Source organism: Callithrix jacchus, chromosome 9 (genome assembly GCF_049354715.1).
Source record: "Callithrix jacchus isolate 240 chromosome 9, calJac240_pri, whole genome shotgun sequence".
NCBI classification, from domain to species: Eukaryota; Metazoa; Chordata; class Mammalia; order Primates; family Cebidae; genus Callithrix; species Callithrix jacchus.
In genome coordinates this window covers 17,225,577-17,246,271 of record NC_133510.1, presented here as the reverse complement: position 1 = coordinate 17,246,271, position 20,695 = coordinate 17,225,577, and the positions used below count along the sequence as shown (strand labels likewise).

Sequence of the window (20,695 nt, the reverse complement as noted above, 5' to 3'; positions counted from 1 at the left end):
TAGATTTTTTTTCCTTCCCTACTTGCTTCCAATTATAAACAGGAAAATCAGACAGAGTATGTCATTGTGACTGAACAAGTTCATTCATCTAACATTACTTCATGACAGTAACTGGTGCATATTCTTTTTATTGTCTATAAATGTGTCCTAACCTAGAGCCATTATTACTATGGTTGCAATATTTTAAAGTATTAATTTAAATTTGACTTAACTCTTTGAGTGTAATTATGCATAATAGCCATTTCTTTGGAGAGAAAACCTACTGTAGAAAATTGTAATGTTTAATCTTCTAAAATCCATCTTTTGAAAGAAAGCTGGAGCAACAGTGAAGCAGAGCAATTAAATTAAATGTTAACAACGTAGGAGAGAAGAAATAACTGTCCCTGTGTGAAAATGAGGCAGTAACTTAGGGAAGAACTGATGCTCAGGAGGCCTTGGGTGTTTCTTTGATCTTCTCTGTACTGCTGGCTATGATTCAAGACAAAAAAAAAGTATTATTCTCTGCTTTGTTTTTTTTTCCTGACTTTAATTGGAAAAGAATCACTTATCTCTCCTGCACATTAAGTTGTGGGGGAAAAAAATAGTGTAAATTGATAAGGAATTTTATAAGATTTGAAATGCTTCAGGAATGTTCAGTACAGTGGTATCTGTCTATAGTGCTGTCCTCTCTAAAATTATGACAAATATAAGATGGGTCTGTCCTAGGTCCCACTGAAAGCTATTTATAACAGAAAGTTCTGAAAAGATGTTGCTGAAACGCTTTCATTTATAACCTGGCCCAAAGCAAAGTCTTAGGTAAGGTGTCTTATAGCAGAGCACACATGTTACGTGTATGCTGTATAAAGGGAACTTTTCTATTTTCCATTCTCTTTTCTAATAGAGAAAAGATAGAACTCATAAGGCAAATATTTTTCTTAACTATTAGCTCCTATCTCATTCTTCCAAATTTTCTCATTATTTTCAGAAGAAAAACTAAATTTAGGTCGCATTTACTTTTTTTCTCTCTTTCTCACAGTTAAATGGCCAAATGAAATGAACATTATTAATAGAAAGAAGCAGCAGGAATTGTGAATAGGTTACTGGACAGTTGATCTTAAAATTTAAATCATTGTCTTTGTTATGTGGTTGAAATATATAAGGTAAGTAGTGGGTCCTAAACCAGAAGCCTTTGATCCTAGGGTGTTCTATTTTTCATTTCTTAGAAGCCAGTCACATTTAAAACATGAAGGAAAAAATGGGAAATAATCATAAAGCATTGCTTGAATTTCCAGACATACATAAAAAAATAACAAACCCAACCAGCCTCGGTGGCTCACACCTGTAATCCCAGCATTTTAGGAGGCCAAGGCAGGCAGATCACGAGGTCAAGAGATCAGGACCATCTTGGCCAACATGGTGAAACCCTGTCTGTACTAAAAATACAAAAAAATTAGCTGATTATGGTGGTGCATGCCTTTAGTCCCAGCTACAGGGGATGCTGAGGCAGGAGAATTGCTTGAACGTGGGAGAAGGAGGTTGCAGTGAGCCAAGATCACGCCACTGCACTCCAGCCTGGCGACAGGGTGAGACTCCATCTCAGAAAACAAACAAACAAACAGACAAACAAAACCCCTTCATTGAGCTTAGGCACTGTACTTGGTACTTTACTGCATTGTCTCATTCATTTATAACAATAACCTAATGAGGAAGGAGTCTGTCATTTTTCATTTTGTGATGAGCCAACTGTGGCCTAGACAAGGTAATAGAAACTTATTCCAGGCTACTACAGCTTCTAAAAATAGGATGGATGTTTTAAATGATGAAATTAAAAGGCAAATATTTTCTAAATTACCCAGTAGCACATATTCTTTGTTAAAAAAAAAATCAATGATACAGGAAATCAAATTTGTAACAAATCATCAGTAACTTCTATGTTTTTATATGTATAATTATACACACACAAAGAGTGAGAGAGAAAGAGAACTGAAAGATATGCAGTGAAATGATAGCATTGGTTAACCCTGGAGAAGAAAGGTGAGAGGTACCAGGAATGGAAGTGATGGTTAAAAAAGTCTTTAGCTTTATTTTGAATGATTTTTTGCAAGGAGAATATTTTTATGTAGTAGTTGTATAAAGTTAATAATTTAAAAACCCTTCAAGAATGAGGACAGGAAGCCAAATTCCAGATTGAGTTTAATTTTCTTTGACCAGCCTCTTTGTCTCCCCTCTAGAGAACTTCTTCATTACAATACCCAACCATGAATGTTTAAATCTTTTCAAAGATAATGCATACGTGTGTTAATTGGTATAGTTAAAATTATGGACTCATTGGTAATAAAGTATATGATGGTGGCTAAGTGCATAGATCCTAAAACTAGGATGTCTGGGTTTAAATCTTGACTTCTTCACATGACCTCTCTATGCCTTCCTTTCCTCATTTATAAATTTGTGTTTCTGGTAGTACCTATCTCTAGGTTCTTGTGAGACCTAAATGAGTTCTCATCTGTATAGTACTTAGAACAGTAGTTGGCACATAGTAAGCCATATAAAGGTTACTATTATTATCACTTTATCCTGACACTTAGAAAAAAATGATGGGAAATTATTATATATATCCAGACTTTTTTCTATGTATGTGTGTTAACATTTACATACACACACTTACACAGACACACACACATATATTGACAGGAGTAAGTATATTTTTATTAAAATTGGATTATGCTATTTCTATTTTTTGTAATCTTTTATACTCAACACCATATAAATATCTTTTTGGCCGGGTGCGGTGGCTTATGTCTGTAATTCCAGCACTTTGGGAGGCTGAGGCGGGCAGATCACAAGGTCAGGAGATCGAGACCATCCAAGATCATCCTGGGTAACACGGTGAAACCCCGTGTCTACTAAAAATACAAAAAATTAGTCGGGTGTGGTGGTACACACCTGTAGTTTCAGCTACTGGGGAGGCTGAGGCAGGAGAACTGTTTGAACCTGGGAGGTGGAGATTGCAATGAGCCGAGATCCCACCACTGCACTCCAGCCTGGGCAACAGAGTGAGACACTGTCTCAAGAAAGAAAGAAAAAAGAACTTTCTATGCCATTGAATGAAATAATGACTGCTTAAAATGAAAATTCCATGCATTTGGTCTTAACTAGTGTGATAGCATGGATCCTTTTGACCAAATACATGAACATGAGATAAATTGAAATTGCTTAGGGCTGTGCTTAAAACCTGAAGCGCTTATTGATGTTGACATAGCTTACTTGAATGGTTGAATAGATATTGGTATATTCTACCTAAGATTATTATTATTTGCCCAAATTGTTAAGCAATGATGTTCAACATTTTAAATGTTTACCTTCAGAGCCAATATGCAAGATAGAAAGCTGTTTTAAAGTGTCACAGATAGAAAGACACTTGAATACCACTCTTTGTAAAGAAGTAAAATGATCTGTAAAAAGTATACTTGTTATTAATAGAATTATTTATTTTCCTTCACCTCTTTCTGGCTTTTCAGGAGATGTTTCACCAAGCAGAAGAATTCTTATCTAAAACAACAAACAATGAGGTGGATGACATGGACACATCAGATACCCAGTGGGGCTGGTTTTACTTGGCAGAATGTGGGAAGTGGCACATGTTTCAGGTATCTCCTTTCCTTGAATTTAGCAGAAGTGTTTTTGATTCACTTAGCATCACCTTGCTGATATATGTAAAATGAGTATAAATATAGAACTTGAAGTCAAACCTTAAGAAAATCAAATCAGCCGGGCGCGGTGGCTCAAGCCTGTAATCCCAGCACTTTGGGAGGCCCTGGCGGGTGGATCACGAGGTCAACAGATCGAGACCATCCTGGTCAACATGGTGAAACCCCGTCTCTACTAAAAATACAAAAAATTAGCTGGGCATGGTGGCGCGTACCTGTAATCCCAACTACTCGGGAGGCTGAGGCAGGAGAATTGCCTGAACCCAGGAGGCGGAGGTAGCAGTGAGCCGAGATCGCGCCATTGCACTCCAGCCTGGGTAACAAGAGCGAAACTCTGTCTCAAAAAAAAAAAAAGAAAATCAAATCATTTAACTAAAAGAAAAGTTAGATATTCTTCTAGTCCTTTTCCTTTTCTTTTTCCCAGGTTTTCACAATCATGTATTTAGAAGAAACAGTATGTGTTTACTGTGTGTACAGAGGGTGAATGTGACTGAGAGTTGCATAGTGTCAGTACATCTGAGCAACTCCAAGTTTGATTTGGTGAACAAAGAGAAAGGGAAGAACAAATCCATATTAAACACTTCTGTATGCCAGGTATTATGTTAGGTGTTGTACATTTATTTTCTCCCTTATCCTCGCAATAACTTGGAAGCAGATGTTAACATTCTGTCTTACAGTCAAGGAAAGTGAAACTCAGAAAAGAAAGTTGACATAATTTGTCAAGGGTCACACAGCTAGTTAAACTGAGATTTGAATCCTTACTCAAAACCTGTAGTCTTTTTTTTTAACTCTACTAAACTATATAGAAAGATTTAATTTGAGCCACTTAGAAAGTATAATTATTGGAATAATCTGTAAAAATTGTAATTATCTGGAAAAGACTATATCCAGTTATTGAACGGAAGTATAACCAGTTTCTTCACTGGAGAAACCGTTTTGGTTAAACCGTTTTCAGTGTGCTGGCTTAGTTGTGATCCTCCCTGTGTGTTGGGAACTAGAACAGGTGATTAGCAAGTTTCCCTTGTCCCTCCATTCCCTGTCTCTATGACCACAGTACCACCTCTGTGGGAAAGTCATTAATGTGAACAGCTGGTAAATGAAACTTTCTGGTTTGTCTTAAAGCCGGATACCAACAGTCAGTGTTCAGTTAGCAGTGAAGATATCGAAAAAAGCTTCAAAGCAAACCCTTGTGGCTCCATTTCTTTTACTACTTCCAAATTCAGCTACAAGATAGACTTTGCAGGTATGTTTTTTTCCCTAATAGTTGTGTGTTTTTAGTATATTGATATGATAAAATCTTCAGCTCTGAAGGTCAGGATTAGTTGATATATTTGCAAGCAGCGAAGTATGTCTTTTTTGTTATATACAAAAATACCTCTATACAACTTCAAGTTTTAAGATCTTGAGCAACATTACCTTTTATGAAAGGTGTGTTTATATGTTTATATATATTAATGTATGTGAAGATTGTCATATATTTTAAGTGCATTTAATGTTTGCCTTCTAAGAAATGCAAAACACTGTATCAGTTGTTTTATTCCATGTCCCAGCAGTCTTTTGAAATAGGTAAGAACCTTTTTACTTTAAGGATCAAATTGCGATGTTAAGTGAGAAAGACATAGGTAGCTGGCAGTAGTTTCAAGAACAAGTTTTAGCTGAATGAACTTTCTCTTGGTGTCTTTGCCAGAAAATGATTTCTTTAATGGACATTGCCTTCTGCCATTTTTCTGATTTATTTGGCTCTCTCACAGATTAGCCAGATAATCTGGAAATCAGCCCTACTTTGGATTTCATCTGTGATATATATGGACATGTTTTGGGGTATCCCATGAAAAACCTGATGAACTGAGCTCCTCAAGTTTCAAGTTGCTGGTTTCAGCTATTTATTGCTTAGATGCAAACAAGTCCTAAATGAGAGGCTTTCTTAATAAAAGTGCATTTTGGTTGCTACACAGCTAATCCTTTAGCTGCTCTTTCCTAGTTCCTGTGAGTCTTGTGTTTATGACAGTGTTGGTAGTGTACTGTGGCTGGGTAGTGTGGTGAAACGTTAGGAAATTCCCTTGGATGAGCCAGGGCCCAGGAAGAGTGAAGATTTGTCCAGTAACAGGCTGATGCAGCCAAATACGTAATAATTATTATCCCACCACAGTTGTTTTCTTGCTTTTTTTTTTTTTAATTATCAAGAGTTAAAAACCATTAGGGCCGGGTGCAGTGGCTCACACCTATAATCCCAGCACTTTGGGAGGCCAAGTGGGCAGATCACAAGGTGAAGAGATCGAGACCACCCTGGCCAACATGGTGAAACCCCATCTTTACTAAAAATACAAAACTTAGCTGGGTGTGGTGGCACGTGCCTGTAGTCCCAGCTACTCGGGAGGCTGAGGCAGGAGAATCACTTGAACCCAGGAGGTAGAGGTTGCAGTGAGCTGCACCACTGCACTCCAGCCTGGTGACAGAGCAAGACTCTGTCTCAAAAACAAACAAACAAACCCATAGTTTTAAAACCAAGATTCAAGAGGCCCTGACATTTGTCCCTTTGCTGCAGTCTAGGCAGAAGGTGTCTGTTAGGCATTTTTAGCCATGTGTACAAGTGTTGTTTTTGAGGCAGAACTGAAACAGAGTGCACAGACACCAGGTCTCATGTAGAGGGTGAAATGTATCAAAGAATTTGGTAGATAATTCAGCAAGCCACATGTTTCTGAAAGATATATTTTTTTTAGTAGACTACACTTTTTGGAAACTTGATCTTAGAAAATAGAGTTTATTAAAAATATTGTTATTGAGGAATAGAAGTTACATATACTAATAACTTGAGTTCCCCAACCCTCTGTGTAATGATCTTGTTTCAAAGATGTAGGTATTAGCATTTCCCATGTACTCTTTGCAGTTATTAGCTCCAGCCATTCTGCCACTAGCCAACTCAGATTCTCTCTATAAAAATGGTGAAAAGTAAACTCAAAATGAAATGGTCCAAGCAGATGGCATCACAGGTCTTGCTCCATATGCTGAGGTGATCTTGCTTTTTCCCTGAACAGTGGTAAATCCAGTATGTGTAGAGTGTAGGAGAACACAGAACGGACAGAACATGCTTTATACTAGCATTGGCCTGGGTGGGTAAACCTATTCACTCTGAAATGGAATGATGTCAATTAGATGAGATAAACTGACTGGAATCTTACATTAAGAATCACTGCTTAACTTTGGGGAATGAAGAAATGGACCCGGTAAATATTGCCATGACCGAGGCATGGGTGAAAGAAGAAAATGATAGCTTTAAGTAATTAGTCTTTTATCACTAGAATATTTTTACATAAGTTCTTGTACTGAGACTAGCCAGGTTTTCTGTTTTTTCAGTTTAGGAGAGAAATCAAGAAATGTAGAAGTTTTTTGAAATTCTGTGAGTTGTGCAAGTTTTATAATGGTGAAAATTTTATCATTTCCAAAATTTTGGGGGACATGAAAGTACATTTTTCTACTTAATAAGCCAACTACATTTAATACTGTAATTTCTCTCTTTCTAGTACTCTTAGCTTTCTTAACTGTAGAACTCTCCTATTTTAGTGTTTGTTTAACCTAAGTGTGATACAGAAAGGGAATAGACTGTGCATACTGAGCAGTGGATGAAAGTAGTGTCTTTATATGTGAGCTTAGATCAAGCAATGAAGCTGTGCTTCCTTGAAAGCACCTTCACAACATGATACATGGCTATATGGTAAAGTATCCATAATATACTATGCTTGCCAGCTACTCCCAAAGCACCATGATTCCTGATGATCACATAGCGTGGCTACTAATCTTCATGACACTTTATAGCACAGTGTGTTTTTATGACTTATCTAGTATCTTGTCTTTGTATACAGAAATGAAGCAAATGAATCTCACCACTGGAAAGCAGCGCTTAATAAAAAGAGCCCCCTTTTCTATCAGTGCTTTCAGGTATGGTAAAGAGAATAGGGATAGAAAGAGTGGGCTTTCTCTTTCTTACTAATGGACAGAAAAAGAAATAGACTGAAAATATTTTGGTAGGTCATTTACTAATATTGATCTTTTAAATATTAAAACTCATTTGTTGACAAAATAGCAACATTATTTTTTTCTCTAAGTGCTTCCTTTCCTGTTATCCTTTTCTTTTCTTCTTGTATATTTATATATTTTAATTCTTTAGAACACTTTGCATGATAGTTACAAAATGCATGGTTTCTACTCTGAATTCATAAAATAACTCACTGAGATAAGTTTGAATTGTTAACTTGGCAATACTCTCTCAGAGCCATACAATTATTGGGGCTGTAAGTCCTAGGTATTGTCCACTTTGTTTCCACCTCCTTTGATCTCCATTGGTCAACTCCTAGAAATAATTTCAAATTTGTAGAGACTAAAGGAGACCTAAGGAAGACGGTAGAACAATGGCCAACAGTACTGCTTTCTGTTTCCTGGAAATTGGTTACAAATTTCTTTTTTGCTTGCTGTGGCCTGCTCTGGCCATAAGTAGTCTGAAAAAGGAGGTATAAATGTTATAAAGCATTTAAACCTATTTCTAATATTTCTAATATTTTAGAAATAAAATATTTATTATTCATGTGAATGGTCTTGAAGGAGAAAATCTTAAAGCATGTCTCCTATTTTCTACAATGATTGCTCAAGCAAGTATTGAAATTCTTTTTGTTCAAATAAGTCAAAATGAAACTGAAAAAAAAAAAAAAAAGGTAGCATGTGAATTGGAGAGAATGCCTATTGGCTCCTTCCAAGGAGATTTTCGAAAGGATTAAAGAAATATATTTTAAGTTTCTTCAGTTTGTTTCTTAAGACTTTTGGTTTTATTTTAGCATTTATTTTGGTTTTATTTTAGCACCATGATTTAAAAGTTATTCCAAGTACTTACATAATGAATGAATAGTACTTCTATGGAATATAGAGAATAGTACTTTTTTATTAGCTACATCATATTCACATTCTTTAGTACAAAGAATATAATAAAAGAATTACTTATCTTCAGAAAGTATTTAATCTGGGAGAAAGAATGAAAAACGAGACATAATAATGGAAGATGTTATTGTAATTGTACATTATATCTGCTATGCTTTGGTGGAGGCAAAAAGCACATGATGGGATCAAACACTTTGTTCTGTCACAGACGGTACAAACCATAGAACAAAGACAGGACAAGGAGAGAATTAAGAGAGTGGAAGGCTATAAGCAAGATAATAATAAAAGGAGAGGACTATTTAGGTAAGATACAATAGGGTATTGAAGGTCAATAGGTGCTGATATAGAAATGTTTATTTATTGTGGGAATACAGTGAGCATTTATTACATGCAAGGTAAATAATACATGCTTCCTATTGGCAAAGAGTTATTTAAGGCTGTTGGCTGCATATAAACTAAAAAAAAAAAAAAAATTTGGTCATAGCTAAAAGATACATTAGGCCAAGTATGTTTTAGGTATTTTTTTTCCTCACAAAAAATTGGGAAAATATTTTCATTCATTGTTATAGTTGAAGGGCTATTCTCCATAGTATATGAAGCACCTTTAGGACTCTAAATAGAAGATCAACATGGGCAAATAATTTGAACAGTTCATACAACCTCACTCATAATCAGAGAAAAACAAATTAATACCAGACTGATTTTTACTATCAGAGTGACTAAAATTCAAAAGTTTGATAACATACCTTTTTAGAGTGGTTGTGGGAAAATAGGCATTTTCTGTATTTCTGCTGAGAATGTCAGTAGGTACGTTCAAAGACAGCATTTGGTTGGTATCTTAAAATCATGAAAAAATATATTCTTTGACTCAGAAATTCTATTTAAAATATGTTATTTTACAGACAGACAAGTGGACATAGAATATGACAGATGAACAAATATGTTTCTCCAACATTCTTTTTTTTTTTTTTTTTTTTTTGAGATGGAGTCTCACTCTGTCGCCCAGGCTGGAGTGCAGTGGCACCATCTTGGCTCACTGAAACCTCTGCCTCCTGGGTTCAAGCCATTCTCCTGTCTCAGCCTCCCAGGTAGTTAGGATTACAGATGCATGCTGCAATGCCTGGCTAATATTTTGTATTTCCATAGAGACAGGGTTTTGCTGTGTTGCCTAGGCTGGTCTTGAACTCCTGAGCTCAGGTAATCCACCTGCCTCAGCCTCCCAAAGTGCTGGGATTACAGGCATGAGTCACTGTGCCCGGCCAGCATTCTTAATACAGTAGCAAAAAGTTGGAGACAAGCTAAATATCATTAGGGGACTAGTTAAATAAATTATGGCATATCCATACAGTGGAATTCTGTACATCTGTAAAATAAAAGTCATTCACTCATTCAGTACTTATCGAGTGTATACCATATGCCAGGCTCTGTTGTAAGCACTAGGAATAAAGCCTATTGAATATTGTGTATTAAATAAAATTAAAACTCCTCAACCATTCATTCAGTGTTCTCCAAGATCTAACTCAAACCTAAACCTTTCTCTTTTAATTGCCCACTATTCTCTCCAACAGTTCACTAACTTCAAGGGTTATTATTAGCATAGTCAGTTGGCGAATCTTAAAAACTGTCAAATATGTTCAGGCCACTCACTGGATGTGAATACAGAAAAAAACTATGTACTATTACAGAAAGATCTCTAAGAATCTATGAAGTAAAAAAAAACCAAAAAAACAGGTGCAATATAAATGAATGCTTTATGCTACCATTTGTGTGGGGAAAAAGCTTGGCTTGTATTAACCTAAAGGAGCTCTGGAAGAATACCCAAGAGACTAAAATAATAATTACCAGGAGTTGAGGCAAAAAGTGAGACTTGGACATACCAGGGACTGGGGTGGGAGGAAAACTCACTGTGTATTTCTTTATACACATTAATTTTTAAATAACATATTTGATTTTTTCATTAAAATAAATTTAAAAAAGTAAAGATTGGTTTGAAATTTATTAATTTCTTTAGTAAGCTGCAGTCACTGGAGAGGACTGGTGTGTCCTTTTCAGCCTTTTGCTATTAAATCCCACAATGTCACTGTGTTTTTCTGGTATTCACATCCAATGCCTTGAACATGTTTTGATAGTTTTTAAGATTTGCTGGCTGACTGTGCTAATAACCCTTAAAGTTAGTGGACTGTTGGAGAGAGTAGAGGGCAATTAACAAAGAAGGGTTTAAGTTTCAGTTAGATGTTGAAGAACATCGAAAAAATGGTTGAGGAGTTTTGATTTTATTCAATAGGCAATATAAATATGAGTTTCAGCCTTTTGTTTTCATCAGAAGTTTGTGTTTTTTTCTTTAATTTCTTTGTCCAAAATCTTCTTTACATTTTAAAGAAATTTTGGAAATTTCAAAAAAACAAGATAGAACTAAGCAACTGTTTTTGAAATTTGGATGATAGACAGGGTTGGATATTTTCCATCAAAAATTCACTGTTTAGCACCTAAAAAGTAGCAGACATAGACATTCAATAGTTTTTAAAGAAACCAAAGGCTATATGTAATTGCATTTGTCACAATATGCTGAAAATGAAAATTAAGCTTTGAAGAAAAGGCTAAATTCTTGACAATCATGACAATTAGCTGCTGATACTTTGTTTTGTTTTTTTGCTATTTCAAGTTATATCTGTGAAAATGAAGCTATCCCTATGCCACCACACTGGGAGAATGTGAATACTCAAGTACCATATCAGGTAGGAGCAGAACTGACTGAATATACCATGAAGGAAACTGGAAAGGACTGCAATAAAGCTATGCGAACTTATTTTTCCAGCTTATTACTCTGCACAATCAAACACATGAATATAATGAAGTTGCCAATCTCTTTGGGAAAACGATGGATCGCAACCGAATCAAAAGAATTCAGAGAATTCAAAACCTAGATTTGTGGGAGTTCTTTTGCAGGTGAGATGATTTCTAATCTGAACCTTCTCCTTACTGCTAAGTCTTTTATGACTAAAATGTAAATATTGAATTGTATTACTTTTCAGTGATATAGACATGCTGTTTTTCTCTTGCCATATTTTGACCTAGTCTCAGGGCTTTTGTTCAGCCTTCTCAGGGAGGGAAGAAGCTGCTCTGTAAACTTTGCTTGTAGCATTGTAATGTGAGAAGCTCCCTCCTTTCAAGATTTAGAGCTGTGCATCTTGGCCGAAATCAGCATTACAGAGGAGTCTGGGAGCTGTTTAGCATTGTTGATATGACTTACTTGGCTCGGCCTCATATTAGAAGTCTGTGCAAACACTGTTTGTTTTGTTTTTAACAATCATTCTTGCCAATAGCCTTTTGTCTGTTTTATTTTAAAGAAGACTTTAAAATGTAACTTCAAATTTCCTGCTTAGCCTAAAGTTTATTTTTTAGCGTTAATCTCAATTCCCTACTAGATTTAAGTTGGAAATGACCCATTGGGTGACTCATTATTCACTTAACTGAAAATAAAGTCCATTAAAGAAAACTTAAGGTATTAAAAGTATTATCCAAATTAGCCCATTCTGCCATATTTTTATGACCTGTAAAAAAGTAAAGTAAGTGGTTCTCTGAAATATTTTTAACATTTGTAGATGAGATTTGATTTCTAATATTTTTAAGTATAAGCTGACTTTGAAGTTTTTATTCAGAGAAATTGCAAATGAACACAAAGTAGAGTCTAATATAATTAGACTCATGTATCTATCATCCTGATTCAACATCTGTCAAGATTTGCCACCATAAACGGTCTCCTTTTTTGTTATTGTTGCTAGAGTATTTTAAAGCAAACCCAGACCGTAACTCATTTCAGTTCTACATACTTAAGAATTAGGCTGACTTTTGTTTGGTAATGATACATGGAATTCTTTCATGCTTCTGACCGACTAGTTAATGTGGCCTATGTACATTCCAGGTTTATTCTCATCACAGTTTTTGGTAAATAAGGGGCTTTCAGCTGTGTTCTTTATAGTTTTGGGTCTGTTGACCAAACCAGCTTTTATTTCTGACAATAACTGAGTTTAACTGAGTTTAGAAAGTTGAATTTAGTTCTTGTTTAGATGATTCTTTTGTAGAGGAAGACAGAAGCCTCTGCCTCCTTTGACTTTATTCTCTCAGGGAATAAAGTACGTTTTTCCAAAATAGTCTGATGAAAACTTAATTCATTATTCTTCATCAGCCCTTTGAAGTGACAATCAAGTTGGTCTGTCTCATTACTTGAGTCCTCAATTAAATCATAGTGGTAAAAATGTACCAGTGATTCCCCAGAACATTTTATACTAAGAATTTCACTGGAAACAGTTTTACTCTGGTGATGCCCTTCATGGTTTTATATAATGTCAGCCTATAGAAATCTGTGATGGTAAATGAATCTGTCACCTGCCATGACAGTACAAAATACTGAGTCTCATTATAAGGGCAGCCTGTCATTTTAACATCTTCCTGAAGAACTAAAATAACTTGGTCTGTCTCACTGTCACATAACCTGTGACTCACCATATAGGTAGTCAGTCCCACAGGAGTCCATCTAGCATCAGTTTTCACATTGCCTAGGTCTCTCTGACTTCCCCCACTTTTTCTAACAAAAACGTCTTAATACCTACTTTATGACAAACACTGTTCTGGGAACTTGGAATAATGGTACAGAGAACCATAGCTTAGACAAGGAGCCAGACCGTTGTAACACAGAAATGTAGGGGTCACCACAGGGCATCATAGGAGCACAAAGTGAGGGGATCCATCCATCTTTGCCGACAAAAGTAGGGGATGTGGAGTGGGGTGGGGAGAATGTGGGATCCCTGGATACCAGTTGGATAGGAGAAGGGCATCTCAGGCATCAGGAGCAGTAAAAGCCAAAGTCTGGGTATAAGAGGTAGCAGAGAAAATTGAAACAATTTCAGATTGAACAGAAATTAGGTAGAATGGCGAGAGAGGAGGCTGGAATAGTATCGAGGCAGAGCATGCAAGAGTTTGTAGTAGCACTACTGGGGTGGTTGTGTAACTGTCTTTAGTAGCCTTAGGTGAGTTGGACTGAACCAGAGTGGAAGTCAGAGAGTTAGCAGGGTCCAGACCATGTGGGGCCTTATAAGCTAAACTAAGAGGTTTGGATTTTTTCCTGGGATAGTAGAAAGCCATTGTAGAACTTTAAGCAAGAGAATGATGGAAGTGATTTGCATTTTAGAAAAATAATTACGCTGTACCACGGAGAAGGTATTTAAAGCAGTGGTTCTCAACCGGGAGTGGTTTTACCTGCTGAGGGACATTTGGTAATGAATGTTAGGTGACAGGGTGCTACTGGCATCTACTGGATAGAAGCCAGGGATGCTAAACATCCTACAGGGCACAACAACCAAGAAGCCTTCCACAACAAAGAAATGTCTAGCACAAAATCTCAGTACTTTAAAGGGATCACAGTTTGAAGCAGAGACAAATTTAGGAAATTGTTTCAGTAATTAGACCGAGACACACTGGGTTGCCTGACCCAACGTGGTATCTGCTGTGTTGGAGACACAGTTTTGAGGTATTAAGGTTGTAGAATGATAGTGCTTGGTGCTTCACTTACTGTATGCGATGGGGTGAATAAGGGAGATGAGAAAGATAACTCCCAAGTTTTTGGCTTGTTTTACTTGACTAAGGGAATATCAGTAGGAACATCTGTAGGGATGATGGAAAGGGAGTAGTAGTTGATATACAACAGCTGACATATGAGTTAGGAGTTCAGAAGAGCGGTGTAGATGAGAGACAAAGGTTTTAGAGTTGTTAGAAAATGTGGGGTAATAGAAACTATAGGAATGAAGAAGATGACCAGAAAGCGTAAATACATTAAGGAAAGAAGAGGGCCAAGGGCCAATTCTGGAAGGGATGAACAGAGGAAGAGAAAACCCAGGGAGGAAACTAACAGCCACAGAAAGTCGGAGAAAACCAATAGAAGGTAAAGCCACAGAAGCTGGAGGGAGAATGTGGTTTATACAAGTAGGTGCCATCTGTAGGATTACATACTGAAAAGATGTCAAGTAGGATAAATTTCAAAAGTTCCTTTGCATTTTGCAATAAGAAGGTCATTGGTAACCTAGATAAAAGCAATGTTGGTAGACACCATATTGTGTATATAGCAAATGTTGACAACTTTTTCAAGAAACTTGGCAGTGAGGAGGATGAGAGATGTGAGAAGACAGATACTGTAGGGTTATTGTTATGTTACGTAATCATGGGAGAGAGCTGAACATTGTAATTGGGAAGGACTTACGGAGAAGGAGAATTTAAAAGATCAGAAAAAGAGTGGAAGGGCAGTTGATGGATTCCAGCTCCTGAAGAAGTGTGATGAGATGAAATTCTGAGAACATACGTCAGAAAGGAGATACAGAAGGGTGGTCCAGTTATGTTTACAGATAAGTAGAGGTAGGGGATGAGAAGAGGAGTTAGGTTAATGAGTTCCTTCCTAAGGCCTTCCATTTCTTTTGTGAAAGAAGAATGGAGGTTGCCTACAGAGAATAAAGTGTTAGGGAGGTGTTGATAAGAGGGAAAGGAAAGGGGAAAGAGAAGATTTGAAATGGCCATTGGGGAAAATGGGGAGAACGAGCTATCTTGGGAACCACAGGATTTCTGTCAGTACTGAGAGCTTAGCTAAAGTTGGAGTATGTGAATTTATAGTGAGAACCATGGGGATGTTGTGTGATGTGCTTCAGCAGCACAAATGTAAGAGCAGATAGTGGAGATGGTTGGATTGATCCACAGCTGGAAGTATAAGGCAGCGAGGAAAGCAGAGCATCTTGTTAATAATGTGAATTTAGATCAGAGATTTTCAAACCTAGTTGCAGGTCAGAATCACTGGTGGAACTTACTAGCAAGTGGAGATACCTGTCACCTATCACAGATCTACTGCATCAGAACCTCTGGGTTCTTACATTTTTACCTTAAAAAATTCTATAAGTGATTCTGTTGTTCAGCAAGATAAAAATCTGTTATAAATCTAGGCAAACTTATTTCAATCCAGAGCATGGAAGTATTCCTGCTCTAGTACAGAGCATGTGACATACACACTTTAGCCAGTTTGGCACTCTAGTGCCTAAGAGGTGGAAATTTTGTGAGACATCATGAGAAGTGGGTGTAATAGTACTTGGAGTAAGTTCAGGAACGATTGTGGGTCTGGGCAAAGCTGGGCAGGATTGTGAAGAACTTAGTGTAGTCCTGTGACTTTCCTTGCAGATGTAACTAAAGTTCATGAGGCCCTGGAACTCATCTTTAGCGTTTCTGGAACACCAAGGTCATAATCTGTGAATGTCCAGATTTCGTGGCTGCCTTATTAGTGGTAGTAGTGAACACTAGAAAAACTGTGCTGTGCGGATACAAAGCTTTAACCACTGTGCTCCTGCTCTGCCTTCAGCTGGTTTATATGCACCATCTAATATAGTAACTAAGCATTGTTTTCCATGCCTGCATATGCCCATCCTTCATGCCCTTTAACCCACAGTTTATTTATATTATATAAGAGAAACTCCAGACAATTTTCTAACTGAGATTTACTCTAATTTGTACCTACAAAGTAGTGATAACTGAATTTTTTTTCTTTTTTCTTTTTTTTTGAGACGGAGTCTCACTCTGTCACCCAGGCTGGAGTGTGGTGATGCGATCTTTGCTCACTGCAACCTCCCCTTCCCGGGTTCAAGCAATTCTCCTGCCTCAGCCTCCCAAGTAACTGAGATTAGAGGCACGTGCCACCACACCCAGCTAATTTTTGTGTTTTTTAGTAGAGACGGAATTTCCTGAGTGGATTCTAGTCATTGCAGGTCATGAAGCACAACATTGACAAGTTTGACATTACAGAGCATAAAGCCTGGCATTGTGTATGATACTAATGTTTCTTTGAGAAAACCAGGATGGATTGACTAATGCCAAACCAATTAATAGCATTACCATAGTGGTAGATGGTGAGGCCCCTTAGATAGTCTAGCTTGGTTTCTCACTTTATAGTGGTTGAGAAAGTTTCTTTTCATGAAGAGAAGATGGAGAAATATGTGCTGGTTGATAGTTCAGAGAGAAACACTAGTAGAAAAAGGCTTATGCAAAGAGTAATTCAAATGGCATGTATGCTTTCTTCTTGGGTCCATCAATATTTTTATCAGGAACTTGGATGAAAATGTAGAGGGCTTGCTTATCACACTTGTGAAAGATTCAAAACTAGAAGGGTAGCTTATTTGTTGAGTGAGTGAATTAGCAGTCAGAAAGACCTTGGAAGGTTGAAACAGTGGGTCCAAACAAGTATTGTCTTTTTTTTTTAATTTAAAAAACTTTTTTTTCCATTTTTATAAAGGGAACAAATGTACATTGTTTAAAAAAAGTGAGAACATAAAGTCCTAAAAACGGAAGTTGGTATAATTCTTAGTGAAATTATGCTTTTTGTAGCATGAACATTTGCTCAGTGCACATCCTTCTAATGTCATACTCAATAGTCTGAAAAGACTGTTACAAATAGATCAAAGCATGTACATGTAAATTTTGGTACATACTGCCAAATGACTCTTGAGAAAGACTGTATGCATTTTCATTCTGTCACCATTTAAATGCAAGTATCCATTCCCGCACATATTCATCAAGCTGCATGTTGTTTATAAAACTCAGTCCGAGATATGGATATTTACTATACCAAGTAAAGCTTAACCGAAATAAATCTATTGCATTCAGTTTATAAATCAGTTGTACAGATCTAGCAAGCTAAGAGAGGTCTGGTTTGAAAACATCCTGGGACGATTAACTGACTACACACTTGATTATGGAGGCCGTTTGTGGCCCGTGTCACCAAAATGCATTCAGTGCTGTCGGTAGAGTCAGTGCTGTCTGATGATATCTGAACTGTTTCTATTTTACACCAACATTTATAAACTAGAGAGTATCCAGTAGATTCTTGTTAACTAAAGTCTGTTGGGATAAAGAAAGACCTAGAAGCTATGCCGTGTCAGGAGTAGTTGAAGGAATGGTGTGCATTTAACCAAGAAAAGAAAGCCTCGCTAGGTGTTCATAGTTATTTTTGGATATTTGCAGAGTTTTGTGTAAGAGTTATCCGAATTGTTTGTGTTCAAAAGAGAATAACTAAGACCAACAGAAGGCAGATTTTGGTTTGGCATTGGGATGGAAGTACTTTCCAACAATTATAGCTAATTAGAAATAGATTGTGCTGTTTTACAAAGTGAGCACCTGATGCTGCGAGTACTTGACCCTGGATGGATTGAAGCAGGCATTAAATAGGTATCAGATATCAGGGGGAGGATATTCTTCTTAATTTTTAAAATACGATTTTGATGAAATATTTCAAGAATGAAAATGCAGCAAATAGTTTACAGACTTCCATGTATCTACCAATCAGATTTAACATTTTAATACTTGTCACATTTCCTTCCTCTTCACACAGATACAGGTGAAGTGTTTACTCCATCCTTTTCCTACTCTCTTCTTTGCTCCTGAGATTGGTGTGATGCTTATTGTTTGTATTTTGTATTTTTTACTACCTGTGTATGTATACCTATACAATACACAGTATTATTTTGAGTTCCCTGTCTTTTTGCAAAATTCTTTTTACATTCAATATTATTTTTCAAGATTTACTGTGTTAATACACATAGATCTACTTCATTACTTTAAACCTTTATATATAAATACATGACTATATATTTATTTCTCTGTGAAATAATTTTAGGCTGTTTCAGTTACAATCAGTCCTACATGATGCTTTTATGTGTTAGGATAGATTTGTCCTGGGGAAGTGGATTAAACTGGATGGCTTAATGTCCCTCCCAACCCTGTGGTCCAAAATTTAGCCAATTCAGCCAACACTTTCTAGTTTCTGAGGATAAAAAGCATATGACATGGTCCCTGCTCAAGGAATCCACTGTCTAAAGTCTCTGCAAACTTTGTATTACTGGTTTGTTGTCTCATTTTTAGGCATCTATAAAGCTTAGCTGGTTTAGACGATCAATACTTTTACGATGTTGGGGCATAGCATGGGATAACTATAGTTTTTGGTATAGTTTTCAACCTTAAGTTTCAGTGTTAACTAATAATTTTTGATGAGATGATTTATGTGTCCAAGAACATTTGAAATTATTTCTTTTCCGTACTTGCTTTGTCCATTTATGATTTATATTAAAATATTTTGTTTCACCCTTTCTATTGAACTTTGCTCATTAAGATTAATAAATACTACTTATGGTATATTTCTGTGTGCCTTTATGTCTGTGTGTATTGTGTTTTTAGGAAAAAGGCTCAGCTCAAGAAAAAAAGAGGTGTGCCTCAGATTAATGAACAAATGCTATTTCATGGTACCAGCAGTGAATTTGTGGAAGCAATTTGTATTCATAACTTCGATTGGAGAATAAATGGTGTACATGGTGCTGTCTTTGGAAAAGGTAATTATCAGAATTCCAGGTCCAATTTGAGTCCTAGGAGAGAGTTTCCTCTCTTTAGATGTTTTTTTTTAATAAATTAGGATTTTGGCAGTCATTAAGTTAAAAGTTATTGTGCTAGGTTCCAGGCATACCCTAAGAATTTCTGAGTGACAGAAAAGTCACTTCTTACATTTACATTTACAAGATGGAAGTAAGACTCTTAATGTCTCTACCAGGTTTAATAGCTCCCCAAGTCCCAGTCATCCAAAAAGGGCATCATGTCTATATTAGCTGATCTTTTTGCATTATGTTTAATTTTTATATGTAAGTTCTTTCCATATATTAGCCTATACACTAAACTGCTTTATGGCAAATATACAGAGAATGATAAAACAAATTGATTATGATTGCTTTATGCACCAGAATAGGTACTAGTGTTTTTGTTTTTAAGGAAACAATAGGTAAGAATATTATCGAGCAATAAGGAATAGTGGGGGGAAAGTGTATGTTATTTATAATGTTGTGAAAATCCAGGCTTTTCCATTTATGCCTGCTATTTAAGCAAATTAAGGAGAGAGGTGAGGGGAAAAGGTATGGAATGGACATTTATTTTTCTGGCCCTTCTTTTGTACCTTACCTCCAGCAAGAGAACTGTCTGCCATTTAGGATCAGTGTATGCTGCATTTTGAAAATGTAATTTTAAAAACAACTACTAAAAAGACCATTCCACTTAACTATAAGGAGGTCAGAAGGTGTTACATAAATCCCATCAATGTTAGGTAAATAAAAATTAATTTCCAAAATTTTTTAGAGTATGTATGCCCTTAATGATGTCGGTCGATCTCTTTCTACTATTTCAGAAGAGTTAGCTGCTTTATCGAATTTTCATGTGTAGGCAGTGAGCCAGTAAAATAGTTTTTTTTGGAATGCTCATATATGAATAGCATTATATCCTCTCAGAAATCTTTTCATGGATATGGGATTCTATTGTCTCCAGAAATATTACTGAATGTTATCCTGTATCATGGAAATATGGTTTCTTGGAGTTTAAAAAAATCTCTGTAGGCCATCAGTCTCCATTGTGTTCTCTAGAGCTTTGCTGGATGCTGACAAGGGAGCAGGGTGAGGAAGTGGTGGAAGGAAATAGAAATGGGAGGGAGGGCCACGCAGTAAAACTCAGGGCTGGTGTGGTGGCTCACACCTGTAATCCCAGCACTTTGAAAGACCCAGGCAGGCAGATCACCTGAGGTCAGGAGTTCAAGATCAGCCTGGCCAATGTGGTGAAACTCTGTCTCTACTAAATAAATATAAAAATTAGGCGTGGTGGTACGCGCCTGTAATCCCAGCTACTCAGAAGGCTGAGGCAGGAGAATCACATGAACCCGGCTGGCAGAGGTTGCAGTGAGCCGAGATCGTGCCACTGCATTCCAGCCTAGGCGACAGAGCGAGACTCCGTCTCAAAAAAAAAAAAAAAAAGTTTGGCCAGGCATGGTGGTGCGTGCCTGTAGTCCCACCCCGCAAAAAAAGGCCAGTCGCAGTGGCTCATGCCTGTAATCTCAGCACTTTGGGAGGCTGAGGCAGGATAATTGTTTGAAACGGAAAACAGAAGTTGCAATGAGCTGGGATTGCGCCACTGCACTCCAGCCTGGAGATAGAGCCAGATTCCATCTCAAAAACACAAAACAAAACAAAAAAACA

The 20,695-nt window shown here is 36.8% G+C and overlaps 2 protein-coding genes across 12 annotated transcripts in view; one reads left to right on the top strand and one right to left on the bottom strand.

The window, feature by feature from the left end:
- Window positions 1–20,695, top strand: part of PARP11 (poly(ADP-ribose) polymerase family member 11) — a 48,184-nt gene that overhangs the window by 23,660 nt on the left and 3,829 nt on the right. For 3 of the 11 annotated variants that reach the window (XM_035258395.3, XM_035258397.3, XM_035258396.3), the window contains exons 2-8: window positions 3,498–3,626; window positions 4,111–4,280; window positions 4,809–4,929; window positions 7,547–7,622; window positions 11,275–11,347; window positions 11,428–11,558; window positions 18,867–19,018. In XM_035258395.3, coding sequence (XP_035114286.1) covers window positions 3,602–3,626; window positions 4,111–4,280; window positions 4,809–4,929; window positions 7,547–7,622; window positions 11,275–11,347; window positions 11,428–11,558; window positions 18,867–19,018 — 748 coding nt within the window. In that variant the 5' untranslated portion in view covers window positions 3,498–3,601. Of the gene's footprint in view, window positions 1–513; window positions 1,140–3,497; window positions 3,627–4,110; window positions 4,281–4,808; window positions 4,930–7,546; window positions 7,623–11,274; window positions 11,348–11,427; window positions 11,559–18,866; window positions 19,019–20,695 lie in introns of those variants that run through there. The other 8 variants (XM_009003434.5, XM_009003437.5, XM_009003436.5 and 5 more) reach the window with 5 other exon arrangements.
- LOC144577854 (uncharacterized) overlaps window positions 8,735–20,695 on the bottom strand; it is a 63,443-nt gene continuing 51,482 nt past the window's right edge. The window contains exon 7 of the mRNA XM_078338474.1: window positions 8,735–9,449. The gene's annotated coding sequence lies outside the window, so the exon portion shown is untranslated. The remainder of the gene's footprint in view (window positions 9,450–20,695) is intronic.